This window comes from Dysidea avara, chromosome 4, assembly GCF_963678975.1.
Source record: "Dysidea avara chromosome 4, odDysAvar1.4, whole genome shotgun sequence".
NCBI lineage: Eukaryota > Metazoa > Porifera > Demospongiae > Dictyoceratida > Dysideidae > Dysidea > Dysidea avara.
This window is the reverse complement of record NC_089275.1, coordinates 24,959,493-24,976,885: the sequence shown is the minus strand read 5'-3', so window position 1 is coordinate 24,976,885 and position 17,393 is coordinate 24,959,493. Positions and strand designations below refer to the sequence as shown.

The 17,393-nt window shown below is 36.8% G+C and overlaps 1 protein-coding gene across 1 annotated transcript in view; it reads left to right on the top strand.

The window, feature by feature from the left end:
- LOC136253699 (uncharacterized) overlaps window positions 1–17,393 on the top strand; it is a 32,100-nt gene that overhangs the window by 14,145 nt on the left and 562 nt on the right. The window contains exons 4-7 of the mRNA XM_066046359.1: window positions 7,193–7,364; window positions 14,148–14,302; window positions 14,643–14,738; window positions 14,795–14,956. Of these exons, the coding sequence (XP_065902431.1) occupies window positions 7,193–7,364; window positions 14,148–14,302; window positions 14,643–14,738; window positions 14,795–14,956 (585 nt within the window). The remainder of the gene's footprint in view (window positions 1–7,192; window positions 7,365–14,147; window positions 14,303–14,642; window positions 14,739–14,794; window positions 14,957–17,393) is intronic.

Here is a 17,393-nt window from a genome sequence, read left to right as displayed (position 1 = left end):
TTGTAGGCTGCACAACACACTACAGTGTGTCTTGAACTTTCTCATTTTATTACACAGCAAAAACAGTGTTCTAAACTTCCTATTCTAACCCCGTCTTTATTCAGTATTGGAACAACTATTTTAAAAGAACTCCTTATAACAAGACAAAACGAACCCCAAATCTATAAATGACTCTAATGTTATTCATTATTGGGGGCTGTGGTCTGTTTTCATTTGAGCCAAGGAAGAATTTTTGGACTATTAGTTCCAACACCTAAACATAGACAGAATAAATACAGTCAGTATTTGTGTATGAATTATGCTGTGTTAACTCTTGGTTGTTTGGTTAGCTGTTCACCTTGCTAAAGCAATGATCCCTATTACTGAAGCTTGCATTTTTTTGCTTCACTTGTTAACAAATAGTACTGTGATAACTCATTAAGAAAACAGGCATCTAGCTTAATTGTACTGATCATGATATGTGATGATCAAAAATTTAATACCTTCTACTTGTAGGTTCACCTGATCAATTAAATTTGTGGCTGTGAAATTTACTAAAAGCTGTTTTACAAAGTAAATATTCTTATTGTGTACTGTGCTGTATATCATTCTTGTGTAAAGATCATACAGTGAGGAGTAAAACATTTGTGTTTTCTACTCAAAATATCACCCATCATTTCAGCCTCACTTTTCCTTCATGATAGCTTGGTAGTAGTACAGTAATAACCAAATTGCCTGCTGAATGACCCCAAATGCTTCCAAAAGATTTCTAAAATGTTTATTTAAAATGAGCCATTTCTCTTTTCAGTAATTGATAATCAGTGGCAGGTGTTGACAAGACCAATTGTCTCAGTAAGGATGTTTGGCCTGCAGCTGATGATTGTATATTCTCAGCCCTCTGCTTAAGCAGGGCATGCATTCAGACACAAGTGATGTTTGGTACACCTATACTTCCTTTGATGTAGTATGTGCTGATTCACTAGTCCATCCAGTCATATTACTATCTAACCAAAAACAGACAAGCTGTAAAAAAAGGCGCGGCCCCAAAAAGGCCATGGTGAAAAAAGATGTGAAATCCAAGGTGGCGGCCAAGAAATGGCTGTGATGGTAGGTTAATGGTAAAAAGTTTTAATAATGACAATTCAGGTGAATATGGTGCCGAGACCAAACAGTCCGATTCTTCTGTACTACTTCAAGGACTTTCTATGATTATTATTCCAGCCACATACCGATTTTCTACTCATTGCTCTAAGCAGTTTGCCTGGTAGGCACGAAAAATATTGGTCATTTTATTTTCCCGCAATTGTTACACAGCTTTGATTTCGTGTCATATCTCCATGATCTTAATTTCGATTGTTTTCAAACCACCAAAAGGCACTTCTACAATGGTTGATCTATCCACAAACCGATTTTCTTTTTCAACTCTTTCCATGAAGTGGTTTACCCTTTAGACGTGACAACTTGTTTTACATCAATAATCGGTCATAACTCCTGAACTATTCATTGAATGTGCACCAAATTTGATACTAGGATTCGCCTATGGGCTGCCTTTATGTGTGCCAAATTTCAAGGTGATCTGATTACGAGTTTGTTTTATAGCAATTTTTCAAAGTGTGCAAAAAGACGAAGAATAAAAAGGAAAACAAAAACGAATAAATAAAAACGAAATTTTTGCCACTAGTCCAGTTGTTGAAGGTTAAAAAATTACCTTACCCAGAAAAAGTGGTATAAAGATAAATTTGGTATCATTAGATGCAGAATTTTCTGGAGAACAACATATCAAAAATCTTCTACAATCCTCTTTGGGAAAAAAAAGTTATGGATGTTTGAAGTTTTATGCTAATATGTGACCGAATTTTGGAAAATCGTCGATATACGCACAACAGTACTTTTGTAATAAAACGCATTTAAAAACTATGGGTATAATACGCAAGCTCCAGAAAAAAATTATGCAAGTTTTTATTGCCTCGCTGGTGGGCGAACTAAGCCGCCAATGGATAAATCCTGGGCATCATCGTGTTCACTTGTCCATAGGGAGTGCAAAAATCTTTGTTTCATCTCCATACACTAAAAGATTCCAAAGTTACAGACGTTTGTTTACGTTGGGGTGACGAAAGAATTTACCGACGATCGTTTTTCAGTGAATTTGCCTTCCTTCTCCAACAAAGAAGCATGCCTATACGTTGGTGGATGCACAAATTCATGGCGAACACAATGAGCCAAGATTCAATTCCGTACGTCGTTTTATCAGTAAGTTATGATGGTTTATGTAAGCGCCTGTAGATTCTTTTCTTGATAGCTTCTGTACAGATCAAATTATTTGCTAGTCTGGCTGTCTAGTGCTGTATTTTCAACGCTGCTTAACTTAGGAAGCTGAAACTTGGCTAGTCCATTCCTCTGTCCCTGTAGAAAACAAAGAACAAATAAAATGCATTTTGAAAATTGTGCGGATATCGACGGTTTTCTAAAATTAGGTCACATATAGTGCAACAACGCATTAACATTCAAAAATTTTAATTTCATGTTTCTGATTATAACTCAAAATGTTCACCACATATCTTAATTCTGTTTTTTGTACATGGTTACGCTCATGTATCTTTACTTATTTGTATATAGTTACCATGACAACAACCACAATTATCTTGTGATTTGTATATTAATTTATGGTTTTTAGTTTTTTCATATCTAATTTTACGTACAATAGCTAGTTTTGAGTTTGGTAATAATTTTGTGGTAGATGAAAACTCTCATTAAGTCCAACAGTTTTATAGCCCATTTAAAAAATGTTTTAAAAGTAAGTTGCAGCCATTTTTTGATTTGCATAAGGTTTCATAAAAATATTTCTAGTTTCAAAAATTTTTTGGATATGATTCTGAAAGAAGATAAACATGTATTGGTCTGGCTGTTGAAGGGTGATACCCAGCAAAATAATATCAAGATAAATTGGTTCATTAGCTATAGAGAATGCCATACCCAAAATCCTCTGAAATCTTTTTTAAGAATTTTTTCTAGTCGTTTGATTTTTTAATAAAAAAAATACTATCATTTATAGGAGCATGAATCAGTTATTGAGTTTACAAAAAATTGGTTTACAAAAATTGGTTTTTAAACACTCTAACCTTAACCTTATATGTACATAAAATTCAAACAAAGTCATATTTACCACTTTTAGAACTGTGCAGCTGCATGCTTGTTTTGTTACAGTTTGCATACATATACAATTATCGTTTTCAATGTAAATAGCTATGTATGAGTAGAGCCATGCTTTCTCAGTAACAGTTTCTTTAGGAATAATCTTTCAGCCTTTTACAATGTTCTCCCCTCAAGCTGCAAGTCAACGATTGACTGACAAGTGTATGTTATGACATAATTAAACTTTTTTTGAAACTGCCACATGTACACCAAATTATGACAGTTGGCATTTACATGTAGATTGAACTGTGCTCATGTCTATTATTACAATGCCTTAAAGCATGGCACAACTTAGTAAACATTTATGAGCTCATTCCAGCTGTGGGTAACCTGCAAGTGAACATATAATTTAAATACCTCAACATCAATACTTCATGCGATGTAGCTACGTATAGTTGTCCTTTGTGATTTCAGAATTTTACTAACATAAATGTTGGAAGATTGACTGCACAATCTGTAAGAATATTGTGACTACAGTGAACAAGGTAGCTGGTATATATAAGTGCAAAACTGAACTGCCATGCTGATATTAAGACAAATAATGGTTTGTTACATCTTTAATAATGGGAAATATAAAGATGTGGCAAAGAAAATACAAGTGAATGTAAGAGCAGTTGCTCTCGACAAAGCACATGAAATGTGCATCATACTCCATTATAGAATTTTCTATTACATTGCAAGTTATCCTGTAGAGAGTTCAGCTCCAAACAGTTAATTTTATAGACAGTTCAGCAACAAGCCAAGTCACCCTGTAAAGAGTTCAGCTACAAATGTATCACTGTAGAGATTCAGAACATTACAATTAAATCACACTGAAGGTTTGAAAATGGCTGTGGTCTGTTCCACCAAATCGTATCTTCAGAAAACTAGCTTGTTTTTCAATTACCACTTCAAATGTTACAAAAACATTATAAATCAACTTTTCCCAGACTTGGACAAGCAAACTGAAACATCTGCCCTTCTTGATAGTTCCGTAACAGATCTGAAGACAACATAAAATGTATGTGTGAACTAATGGTTACCTACAAACTATTTCATGATGATAAAAGGAATCGTAGGGGGTTGATGAATGTATTTACAGGCCAAATAGCAACACAAAAGCAACCTGTGACGTGCTAACTTTTTACCAGACCGGGGAATAGGTATTTTTGAACTATTCAAAATGTCATATTTTACAGTGTCCCAGTGCTCAGAAAGCTCCTTTGAGGCAACACAAACTAATTACAATGACAACTAAAGCGAAAAACCAGATGCACACCTAAGGAGATGGAAGTCAATAAGTGTTGCGACGTCGCATTGCTTGGCTCAGCAGCAACAGACAGCTACAGAGTATCCAGGAAGAGCAGTACTCTGAATTACCTCGTGCACTGTGAGATGAAGCTGGACACCCACACTGAAGAAACAAGAGTACATGGAATGACAAGCTACTGAATCATTATCAGATGCGCCTAGTTTTTGATAAGCAAGCCAAACAACTCTTTAATCCTAAACAACCAGAACATTTGAAGCGTTACTCTGCTGAACATCAACACTGTTCAATAAGTCCACATGCTAATGTACCTACCAGCGTTGAAACCAGGTCGGGTCAACCGGGTCACATTTTCTCCAGGTCATCCGGGTCCGTCCTGGTTTATAAATTATCCGGGTCTGACCTGGATTGGATCATAGGAGAAACAAAATTGTTCGTTTGACGACATGGAAACTTATAAACGCTAGTTACGTAGCTGTCGTGCCCCACTTATCCTGTTACAAACATACGCTCAGCCACGTCCATTTATTAGTAAGTGCAGTCTGTAGCACGAAACTGTGTCCGCTACTGTCTGCAACCTTACGTGGAGCCATGCCCATTAATTGATTATTTTACGAGTTGCATACAGTCTAGTCTTGCAGAAGGATAAGTACTTTTGTGAGCCACACCCACTTTAATATATCGGGAAATTGTAATACTAGGTATGTATGAAGCCACACCCAATTGCTGTCTGTAAACTCGCAGTAGCTACGTGGAACCAAACCCACTGACTGATTTTAAATTATAAACTTACCGACTTAGCTATCACAATACTGCTCGTTTACTCAACACGAATCGAACGCTCAAAATGTAGTCTCGCTCGCTCGTGGCTACCCGAAACATAGCTCTTATTGCACACCTCGGCTTTAATTATAATCCGGGTCAAATCCAGATCTGCTATCTGGGTCAGTGGGTCATCCGGGTCAGCAGTAGTGACCCAGTTTCAACGCTGGTACCTACCAAATGGCAAGAGCACCTTCAGTGTCAACAGTGTAAAATATCTATTGTTGAAGCTGTTGGACTCATTCTGCCACAGAATGGACGCTTTCTTTTGATGGGCCAACAAAAGCTGATTTTAGCTGGGTGTTTTTCAGGTTCTGGTGAGAATATTGCTTGACTGTTGCAACCTGGTGAATTATCTGCAGAGCAGCTGGAAAAGTATTATTCAACAGCTGGAGAAGCTGACAGCAGAATGTGGAGACATGCAACAAAGTGGCAGGCTGGCAATATTCTTATCTATTCACCAGACACTGATGTGTACAACATAGGGTTAAGCTACATCAATCAATAAACCACCACCTTCTACACAGTGCAACTTGAGAGCAGCACTGCTCAAAGACCCAGAACTGAGTAATCTTTCACAAGATGGGCTTTGTCAGATATTACAATCACTATTTATTTGCAATGGGTGCAGTTATGTTTCTTATTTCAAGTCCATTGGCAAATCAAAAGTTCTAAACAATTTCTTTCAACATGCATCATTTATAGCTGATCTAATATGTCAGGGAGTCTACAGAAAGAACACTTCACAAAGCAACAAAGAAATCGGTTTTATCTTTCATTTGGCTTGTGGGGACGTTTTATTTCAATAAGCATTCAAATACTTTTGTGGCACTGAAGGGACACAAAACCCCAACACATTTGTAGAGCCTTCATTAAAACCAAGAGAAAAACATGAGAAGTGATTGCAGAACATTAGAGAGGTGATTAGTGACCATATACTAAATGAAGAAGACAGGCTACCTACCTTTTAATCACTCTGATGCCATTGGCAGAGTTCCTGCTGGATAAGTCCGCTGTGGCAGCTATCTTGTCAACATGACATATTTATGGCTTTGTCATCACCAGAAAGCAGTGGCTGGCTATTATACTTACACAATCGACTGAGAAGCACATGAAGTTCAACAGAGAATCAAACGCAACATTGAATTTTTAACTAAAGGATGCAGCTGCAAAAAAAGGCTGCAAAACACTTGCAAGAAAAGATCATTAACTTGTGGACCTGGATGCCTATGCCAGCCAGGGTTGTGTGAATGTCAATGTACAACAAATGGGACACTTACCTGAGGATGATGATGAGGGCAGTAGTAGCAGCAGTAGTGATGGCGAAAATGAAACTGATGAGACTGGGAGTAGTATGTCTGACAACGATGAGCAGCTGGAAGAAGAAATTATCACTGATGATGACTTTTATTTTAGAACCTGTGATTACGACATTGTATGATAACTTTATCACTTCAATAATAGTTTGCATTTGTGTGTAGTGCATGATAGCCAGCTACTTACAATACATCTCGTAGCAAAACATGGTACAAATTTGTTTCATACAAGTACATGTAGCCATACTGCTTACATGAGTAATACATATATACCTTTTCGCTTTTACGAGATCAGATTTTGTGCATTCCTTGCATTTGGTCCACAGCGAGGTGAAGTCTAGAGAGGTGAAATTTGAAAGTTTGTATCATACTTCCAATTTGCTGGTTCCAACAAGACGTAACTTATACAGTCATCTTCAAAAACTATCTTTTACAATTTTATCGGTGAAAGTGCACCTGAATCTCACAATTATAACATTAATTTATGCTTCAACAAGGCACACAGGCATTCATAATAATTGCACTGCAACTAAATACGCCTGTTTTTTGCCGCTTGCATTTTGACTGACAATGTACATACATGCGCACCTATACATAGTTACATTTGTAATCCTTCATTATTTATTTTATGTAGATGTTTCATTCTTGTCCTTCACTGATAGAAGCAGCTAAGGACAAATCATTTCTTCCAAGTTATTGTGCAAAAATTTTATCTCAGCTCAGTTGTCATGGTTATCAATTCAATTACACACAAGTTTTATTGACTGCACCTTTCCTTGTGATCTTAGTAAATCACCCAAGCACTGGTAAGTATCAGTTGAGTAGTTGATGCATAAAGAATAGTCTTTTTGCACCTTTGTGTGTGTTTGTGTGTGTGTGTGTGTGTTGTGTGTGGCTGTTACTGTATTTCATTTTAGCTATTTTGATTCTCAATTTGCATAATTTTTCTTGTCTGTTTTCATTACAGTACTTCATTTAAAATTTGTAATAAAATTAAAAAAAGATGTTGCATAACTGGAAACCATGCATTTCTTTTTATGTGCTATTTTCAGTGGTTGCAGTACACATATCAAACTGTGCTTCATCCATCCTCTTCTTCTCAATTATAACAAGACTCTCTCTTAATTTTTGGATCCACAATTTGTCAACTACCGTATTTCTATATTTGTGACCGTCTCAGCAAAACCCAATTTGTTCGCACAATTTAAAAAAAAATTTATTTACTCAGCAGTGTCCAAGGAATGGACCACCAAAGTTTCAGCCTTCTGTGGTGTGTAGTTTTGGAATTATAGCGATAGACAGTAGGAAGAGCAAAGTAATCGATTTGTACAGCAACTATACTGAAAATAAACTACAGGTGCTTACATTCGCAGCCATAACTTCCGTTTGGATTAGTCTACAATGTTGCAATTTGGCTTAAAATGTTCACCATGGATCAGCACATCAGCCAAGGTATAGTATTAGCCCTGTAGATACTGGATATGAAGGCGGTTTGGTAGAAGAAATGATGACAATCTTGTTAACATTTACCGCATCGTAAACAAACGCACGTGACACGCATACCGTTGGAGCTAGAGAAACGAAATGAAGATTTTCGAACTCTCCATGAGCAGGCGAATAAGATGGTATATAATTTTAATTGATTTGAGTCTTCCTTCTTTGAGTACTGGCCCGATAAAAACTTGCATAATTTTTTTGTAGCATGCGTAATTTTACAAATTATTTTTAAATTTCAATTTTCTCAATACACATGCTTGTGCATACAAGTTGGATTTTTGCTGAGACGGTCATGTTTATAAAAATATTTCGTCGAAACTAGCATCCGATGAAAATTAATTACACAAAAAAATTTACTAGCGTAATATTCAAGAAGTTGAATGAATTCAGTTAACTGCTTTCTGGCCACCTGGATTGAGGTTGCTGCGGTCTTTTAAAAACAAGGGCCTCCTGAGGAGAGAGGGGAGCTTTCCGCTTAGTCTATTTCGCCGCACATTGGTAATGATGCAATCTGATTCCATGCCGGATAGACAGCTACTACAGGACACATTAAATGAAGTATGCACAAATATGTAATTTGCATGGAATGAGCTTCTTCTAGCTACAGCAATTTCACTCCAATCCATTGCTTGACTTGTGACAACTTCTGAATCTGGGGTGCAGCCTCCAAGGAACAGATGCCACAATTCAGTTTTGCTGCTTATCATTCTGCTTCTCCTGTATACAAAAAAAGGCCTTGAAAAAGGCTGTATGTTAGAGTTAAAGCACCGCTGCGCGTGTGTACGGAAAATACAGTATGAGGGGGTGTGTGGAGAGGCTAATACAGCACGAGGCGAAGCCGCGTGCTGTATTTGCCTCGAGACACCCCCCGAGTACTGTATTTTTCATACACACAAGCAAGGCGGTGCTTTAAGTGTTATATTGTACTTTCTGGTCGCGTCTGGCTCGGAGCGACTTTCTCTAGTACTCAAACCGCTGCGATTTTCGATGATAAGAATATCAGTAAGTGTTTAACTATTCTATTTCTAGTCGTAGAATGAACTAATAGGATTAGTTTGGCTAGTTTTAGCGATTTACAGTGTTGGTTACGTAACATTCCACAAATAAATCCTCCGCATAACCGTCTACTGTATTTGCCCAAGTGTGCTGTATTTGCCCAATTAAGTGCATAACTGTACTGTATTTGCCCAATTAGCTGCATAACTGTACTGTATGACTCATACAGTACAGTTATGCAGTTGATTAGTACTGTATGGAGAATACGATACGTGGCATTGCTTTGATCCTCCCATGCAAAGTACAATATAGGTTTAATAAAGCTATTAAATTTTCGTCGCTTGAGGACACAGGAGAAAATTTTTTGACACGAAAATTTAACTCGTGAAAATTTCTCTCTGCTTATATACGGTATCTGTCTCTGATCTGGATAGCAGGTGACTTTAATCTTCCCATCATTAATTGGAGTGATGGCTCAATATCTGGAAACAACTACCCTCACACCTTTGCAGAGCTCCTTCTAGACTTTTCTAACACTTATGGTTTCACACAAATGGTTGATGTTCCTACCAGAAATCACAATATTTTAGACTTATTCCTTACAAATCGACCATCTTTAGTCAAATCATGCAAGGTCATCCCAGGATTTAGTGACCATGAAATTGTGCATATTTCCACTTATGTGTCAGCACCTTGTAAATTAAACTCAAGAAAAGTTTTTCTTTGGCATAAGGCTAACTTTGATTTAATTGAAGAAGTCATCCTAAACTTCAATAATAGTTTTTTAAATGATTATACCCTTGATACTCCTATTAATACTCTCTGGAATAAATTTAAATATCTTTGTGAATCCTGTTTAGCCCTTGTACCACAGAAGCAAACATCAACCAAGTTTCGAACTCCATGGATAACTGCTCAAATCAAAAGATTATCAAGGAAAAAGCAGCGTAGATACAACACTGCTCGCTCATCCAACCTTGCAAAAGACTGGGAAAGCTATCATAATTTGAAGAAAGAATTGCAACGTTTATGTCGAAGATCTCATAACAACTATCTTTCATCACTGCTGGACTCACATAACAAACTCACTAAAAGATTTTGGTCTTTTGTTAAGGGCAAACGTAAAGATCAGGTTAACATCAATACACTATGCTCTCACGGACAAGTGTATACTGATAGTAAAGACAAAGCAGATATTTTAAACAAACATTTTTCATCAGTATTTACTGAAGAGGATTTGGATTCACTCCCCACTATCCATGGATCCCACACACCAGATATTTCAACCCCTGACATTAATCCTATAGGCGTCCAAAAACTTTTAGAAGACTTGGACATACATAAAGCATCAGGACCAGACAATATACCATCAAGATTACTAAAAGAAACTGCTAGTCTCATGGCTCCTCTTTTGACTCTTATTTTCCAAGCCTCTATTCAACAAGGTACTGTCCCGGATGAATGGAAGAAAGCTAATGTAGTGCCAATTCACAAGAAAGGATCTAGAAGTGATCCGGGTAACTATCGACCTATCTCATTAACCAGCATTTGCTGTAAAACCCTTGAACATATTATTTACTCCTGTATCTTTACGCATCTCAATAAATACAACATTCTATGTGACAATCAGCATGGTTTCCGTTCCAAGCAATCATGTGAAACTCAACTACTGGGTGCAGTGAATGATTTTGCTAAAGCATTGAACTCTGGAGAACAAATTGATGCTTTGTTTCTTGACTTCTCCAAAGCATTTGATAAGGTACCTCACGAAAGACTTTGTCACAAATTATCACACTATGGAATAAATGGCCACTTGCTAGTTTGGATCAAAAGTTTTCTGACAGAAAGAACACAATCAGTTGTTATTGATGGAGAAAATAGCTGTCCTTCTACAGTACTTTCCGGTGTGCCACAAGGCACAGTTTTGGCACCCTTATTGTTTTCAATATTTATAAATGATATTACACAAGATCTCCAGTGTACTGTTAGACTTTATGTAGATGATATCTTAATTTACAACATCATTCATTTTCCCAATGACTCTGAGCATCTTCAACAAGATTTATGTACTTTACAAGCATGGGCCAGGAGATGGCAAATGGAATTTAACCCAGCTAAATGTGTACATCTTACAATTTCAAATGTACCACTCTGCGTGGGCAGTTCAAAGGCACCACCAGTGCCATAATTTGTATATTGCACTGCTGCAGACCGCAGGGAGTGCATTATAACTTATAACGCACTGGTTGCGGTTTTGTAGACCACAACGAGTGCATTATACGTTATAATGCACCGACCGCAGTGCAATATACAGATATTGCACTGGCTGCGGTTTTGTGCAGCATAGCACAAGTGCCGGTGGCGAAGACCACTACGACACCTCACCTAATAGGTGGGAAGACACTACACAGATCACTCGAATTCTTTTATAGCCTGACATGTAAAGGTCGATTGTGGGCCATAACGTCACCAATACGTATAATGTTTACAGGCAGCCAATGATGATCGAAAAAGCCAACACGGGTGGCCACAACTCTAGTCTACATATATATAAACGTACTTATACACCTTACTAGTCTGGTGCCATCTTAGCCCAGGTTAAACTGTAGTCCACTTTGACAATGACTCAATAAAACAAATATATTCTAAATAATACTAACTTTTACGTTCGATTGTGGTAACCAGTTTTGTCATGCCACCAGATTTGAGTTTAGCCAGTGTGAATAGTAAGAATTAGACTAGTATCGTTTAGTAGTTAGGTTTTGTTTACTTAAACCGTCTATTTAGCTGATTTTTTCGCTCGAGAGAATCACTATGGCGATTAGTCTGGTGCTTAGTCTATATGGCACGCTGGCATGCTGAGCACTACATGATAGAGTGGAACAGCGAATGCATGAATGCAGATTAGTGATATAATTATCCCATAGCGTACTAGCTTTCAATATCTCAGGTGGCTGCAGTACTGCAGGGGGAACGTCATCGCAACGTCAGGCTTGGTTACCCACAATCGAAGTTAGAAACCTGGCCTTTATAAGCGTTACAGCTGTCTTGTGAGACTCTCCCCACCTATTAGGTGAATGGTACATAACAGTTATACAACGTGCACTCGTGCTCTGCCTGTATAAACGCACTTGCCTTCGGGCCTGACGGCCCTCAGGCTCGTGCGTTTATATCAGGCAGAGCACTCGTGGCCGTTGTATAACTATATAATAAACATCATATTATTGAACATAACTATTACTTATTTGATCACCTAATTCAAAAGGTCTCCAAGGCAAAATATCTAGGAATAACATTCGATAAACATCTTACTTGGAAAAATCATATTCATAACATCTGTCATAAGGCCAATTCAGCCTTAGCTTTTCTGAGGAGGAACGTCAATCATTGTCCAATTTCTGTAAGATCTCATTGCTATAAGTCCCTTGTCAGACCCATACTAGAATATGCTTCACCTATATGGGCTCCTCACCTTCAATCTGATATTTTTGCCATAGAAAAGATTCAACGTAGTGCTGCAAGGTATACAATGAACAATTACTCCTGGAGAAGTAGTGTTACTAACATGCTCACATAACTTAATTGGCCCTCTCTAGAATCACGACGTACATTTTGCAAACTAGTCATGTTTTATAAGATAATCAATTGTCAAATGGAAGTTCCATCTATCTCACTAACATCAATGTCATCAGTTACCAGAGGTCATTCACAACGTTTCAGAATCCCACAAGCAAGAATCAACTCGTACTTATTTTCCTTTTTACCATCCACTATTAAATTATGGAACACTTTGCCAGAAGATGTAAACTGTTTTAAGGACATTTTGCTAAATCATCTGAATTTACTTTGATTTTGTTTTGTATCTGTGTGTTATACTCCTTGATGGAGTCCTACACAGTAATAAATAAATAAATAAATAAATAAATAAATAAATAAATATCTGGCTGGCAGTCCCATTTGTTGACATGTTGCCTTTTTCTTTGCTTTTCCTTTCCATACTCTGCCTTAAAAGGACTCACATCATCAGTTCGGTTCTACAGTATGTGCTGCTTTTTGGGCTGCCACATGCTGTATTTTCCATATTGTACTAGGGCTAAAACGAATATTCTAAATGAAAGAGAACGAATGTTTTTAGTCAAGAACGAATAATAGAATATTCTATATACAATACAATACTGAAATACAGTGTCATCATCAGACACTTATACTTCATTTCAAAAGTCATGCACCTACTGAAGTTATTAAGATATCAAATTTTAATGATGTTTGGAATACAAAATTAATAATAAGAAATGGCACATAATTATTAGCTAGCTAGCTACTAGAGGTGTACTGATAAGGATTTTTCAGTTGTACCGATATCCAATTAATCTGTACCTATACCGATTATACCGATCCGATTATTGTATATTCTGTGAAATAAAACTACAGTAGCTACTGCATGATGTATTATTCTAATCATTGAGAAAACAGAAGTGGTGTAACTTTTGCTATAACTATATCTGGTTACCTATGGTGGTGTGGCCTCTATTACACAATTCAGACGATTAGGCACCACAAATATTTTAATACATGCTTTCTTGTCTGGATTGTTCTGTGTTTTGATTAGTTTCCAAGATGGTTGCTATACACAGATTATCAGTTTATAGTTTTTCCGTGGTGCAGTTCTTATCTTAAAGTGTAACAGCTACTGTTCTGGGTAAGAATATTTTAACATTAATGGCAACACTTACACACACAGTTGTATGGATTCTCGTAACTTAGCATAGAGAGGTTTTCTATTTGTTTGTAGTGAGCGAAAAGGCTTTTCATTGCTGAACTCATTTTGCCATACAAACTACTCGGTTCACAGAGCGTTTGTATAGCACTACCTTTGCTTGTGTGTACAGCACTTGGGGGTGTCTCGAGGCAAATATAGCACTCGGCTTTGCCTCATGCTGTATTAGCCTCTTGACACACACCCTTGTGCTGTACTTTCCGTACACATGTGCTGCAGTGCTTTATCTATAACGTACAGTATCAACAAAATTAATAATAATATTATGCATTGATGGTAGACATTCATACTAAACTTACTACTGTTTTGTGTGCTCTAGATCCTGTCTCAATAGTGGCATACTTATCAGTGTTTTTTGACACATACTTGCCTGGTGTCAATCACATGAGAAACATTGCCATGCGAGTGTCTAACCATCTGTCAAATTGTGAAGCCGCACTACACAGCCATGTAAATGGACTGCTCTCAGCTGCTGTAAGTATACAGGGTGTACCTCAATTATAAATGCATTTTTTGGGTGAAATTTTATACTGATAATTTTTAAAATAAACTTCTGTAAGTTTCTGATTTGCAGAGTTTCTCATGGCAACTGTTTTTCTGTAGAGGTGTTCATAAATGTACATACATTATTAGTTAAGCTTCAATTAATAGCCCTTTTCAAGCATACAGTAAGAGAATTGTGTACATTTAAGCGATTGCAATTTGAAAGTGCTATGTAAATGTACAATCATTTTGAGCAACAGATGTCCCAGACATATGTGTTTCCAATAATGTACTTTTAGAGTCTAAAATGATGTGTACATGCTGTATGTAGGATGTTACGCTCATAGCAGAACTACTTTCTGATCTGACTAAGGAAGAGCATTATGGGATCAAACTAGAGTGTTTTATCCACAAGTGGATATCAACAGTAGGTTATTAAAATTTGTAAAGGTAATTTATGTTTTGAATCTGTACTGTATGTAGTGTTTCGTAGAAATTTTGAATTTGAAGACATTGCTATTTGTTTGGGACCACTTGTTCTTATCTGAATGGTCATATTCCACGATGGAGGACCTTTGTGTTATCATCATAAAGCTCATGAAGACCAATTTATTAGCTACCAACTCTTCTGTCCATCTTAAAAGGGTATGGTATACAGTGTACATATGTGTGACTGAAAATAGCCTATTATGCTTTTGAGAGTGCACACTTTCAAAGTCAAGATTATGCTTGAGAACTAAAGTTCACTTGGTTAAATGCTGTGACACTCATTATCTTACATTAAAAAAATGATGTGGCAACTATTCTAACTTGACCATTATTGGATACTGGAAAACAATTCGCAATGTTTAAGACCTTCAAATTTAATTGTGGCACCACTTAAATGTGGCTACTATATTGAAGGTGTGGAATTTATACAGTATATCAGCCTTTCTCAATTGCTGTATTAGTGTGACTGTTCTATTATGGTGGACCGCATCATTAGTACATTATGCTTGAAACAATGCAAGCCTAGTGTTTAGGGCTAAACTTTTTGTACTACCATCAATCCATCGTTTTGTTTTGTGTGTTAGAAGGCGAATAGTGAAGAAAGTAAATAATATGTTTAGGAAACTGCAAATTACAACATACAGATTTAAGTGATTAGATCAACCTGCTATACAAGTTAATGTATGAATGTGTACATGTAAAATCCAGGTGTATAGAATTTTACAAAGTATCTAATTATTTTGAAAATTATTAAGTGATGGTGCAATTTGTTCACGCAAATTTGAATTTGGCGGTAGAAAGCTTTTATGATGATGTAAAATACATGTCTGTATAATACATAATTATGTGACCCACTGAGCAAAAACCCAACTTGTTTGCATAATTCTGTTCTTGAGATAATTGCCATTGAAATACATTGGGTATATAAAACATGTGCTACATAAAATAATTAATATTAAGGGTGCTCTGTACAGTCCGATTATATGGCTTCCCATGAAATTTAATTTGTTCTATAACTTACAAATGGTTTTAGTAAATGTTCCGTACTTTTTTACTGGATATAAGCTAACACTAGTACACAGTTTAGTCCAAACCCAACTGCTAAATTTGCTTTAGAACATGAGTTACAGTTTTTCCCTTTATATTAGAACTAGTCCTACAGTTTATGCACAAGAGCCTTGATACTTTTATGATACACTATGCTAAACAGCACAAACCATTGTGCGTTTTTATTTTTGTCTTTTAGCTTCTCATTCATCACATATTTATCTTTCGGGTTGACACTCCCAGAAATCCTTTTCTTTACTTCCATGTTATTCATCATCTGGACTTGCTATTTAAAAATGGCAAACGCTCTTCTTTGGCAAAATTACTAAAGTAGCTGTGTGAAAAGGTCATGTCCACTGGATTAGAAATGATGGAGTAGTTCTAATTTAAGTGAGATGGTGTAGAATAGCAAGATGCGTGCTCTTGTTGCTATGGGATACCTAATTTATGGGTACTAAAATGTGTCAACATGTCACAGACTAATTAAGTGACCATAATATTTCTTTTAGTGCAAAACAGACTATGTCTTGGGAAGCCTTGTACGAACTGTCCTGTATAGGCACTGTACAAATTGATTGTTTTACTCTTCTTGTTATCTATCGCTATACTTAACTGCAAAAGCACTGGGCTGAAACTTTAACACTCCATTGGTTTTTCTCTCTAGACAACAAAAGTCACAAAACGGAAAATGCGAACAAGTCGGGTTTTCACTCAGCGGGTCTCACATTCCAAATATTGTCCTCTACAGTAGGGGACTTTAAAGTTTACATATGGTTCAAAAAGAACTATTGTAATATTAATAGCAAGAGTTAATAATAAGAGAGGAGATTGTCTAATGCTGTATAGGCCTGTAGTAGATGATTGCGCAGAAGTTAAACGGCTTCCTTTCTGTGTAACGTATAGGCTTCTAGTATTTGTTTGTTTCCTTACTGCAATTAGTTTAGCCGCACCATGATGAATCCTCGAGAATATTCGAAGACTGAACTAAAGACTGAGCTGATATGTACAGGGAAGAGTGCTCCTTCAATTGAAGAATGCTCAAAGGTAGGGTAACATGGCGACGCAGTGAAAATTCGAAGCGATACTCCGCCTTTGGTTCAGTGTTTATTGGTTTCTCAGATGCTCTCCCCTGGAGTTATCTTCGAGGTTAACAGCCACACTTCTTTACGCAACAGAGCGATACTCTTCGTGGTGAGCTTGAACATCGAGTCGAACACACGCCCTTGTGTCTGGGATAGCCTTTGTGATTAAATGCGAAAATATACTAGCCAGTTTGTACGTTACGCGGAAAAGAAGCCGTTTAACTTCTGCGCAATCATCTGTTACAGGACTATACAGTGTTAGATACTCTCCTCTCTTATTAGATACTCTCCTCTCTTATTATTAACTCTTGCTATTAGTAATTACCATTAGTTTTTACAATTGCCTTAGTAATTACAATAGTAATTAAGATTGCTTGTGCTGTGTTGTATGTTTTGTTAATTGACTGCTACATGACAGCTACAAAGTTACAACAAATTTCACTACCCCTGCTGTTATCAAACTT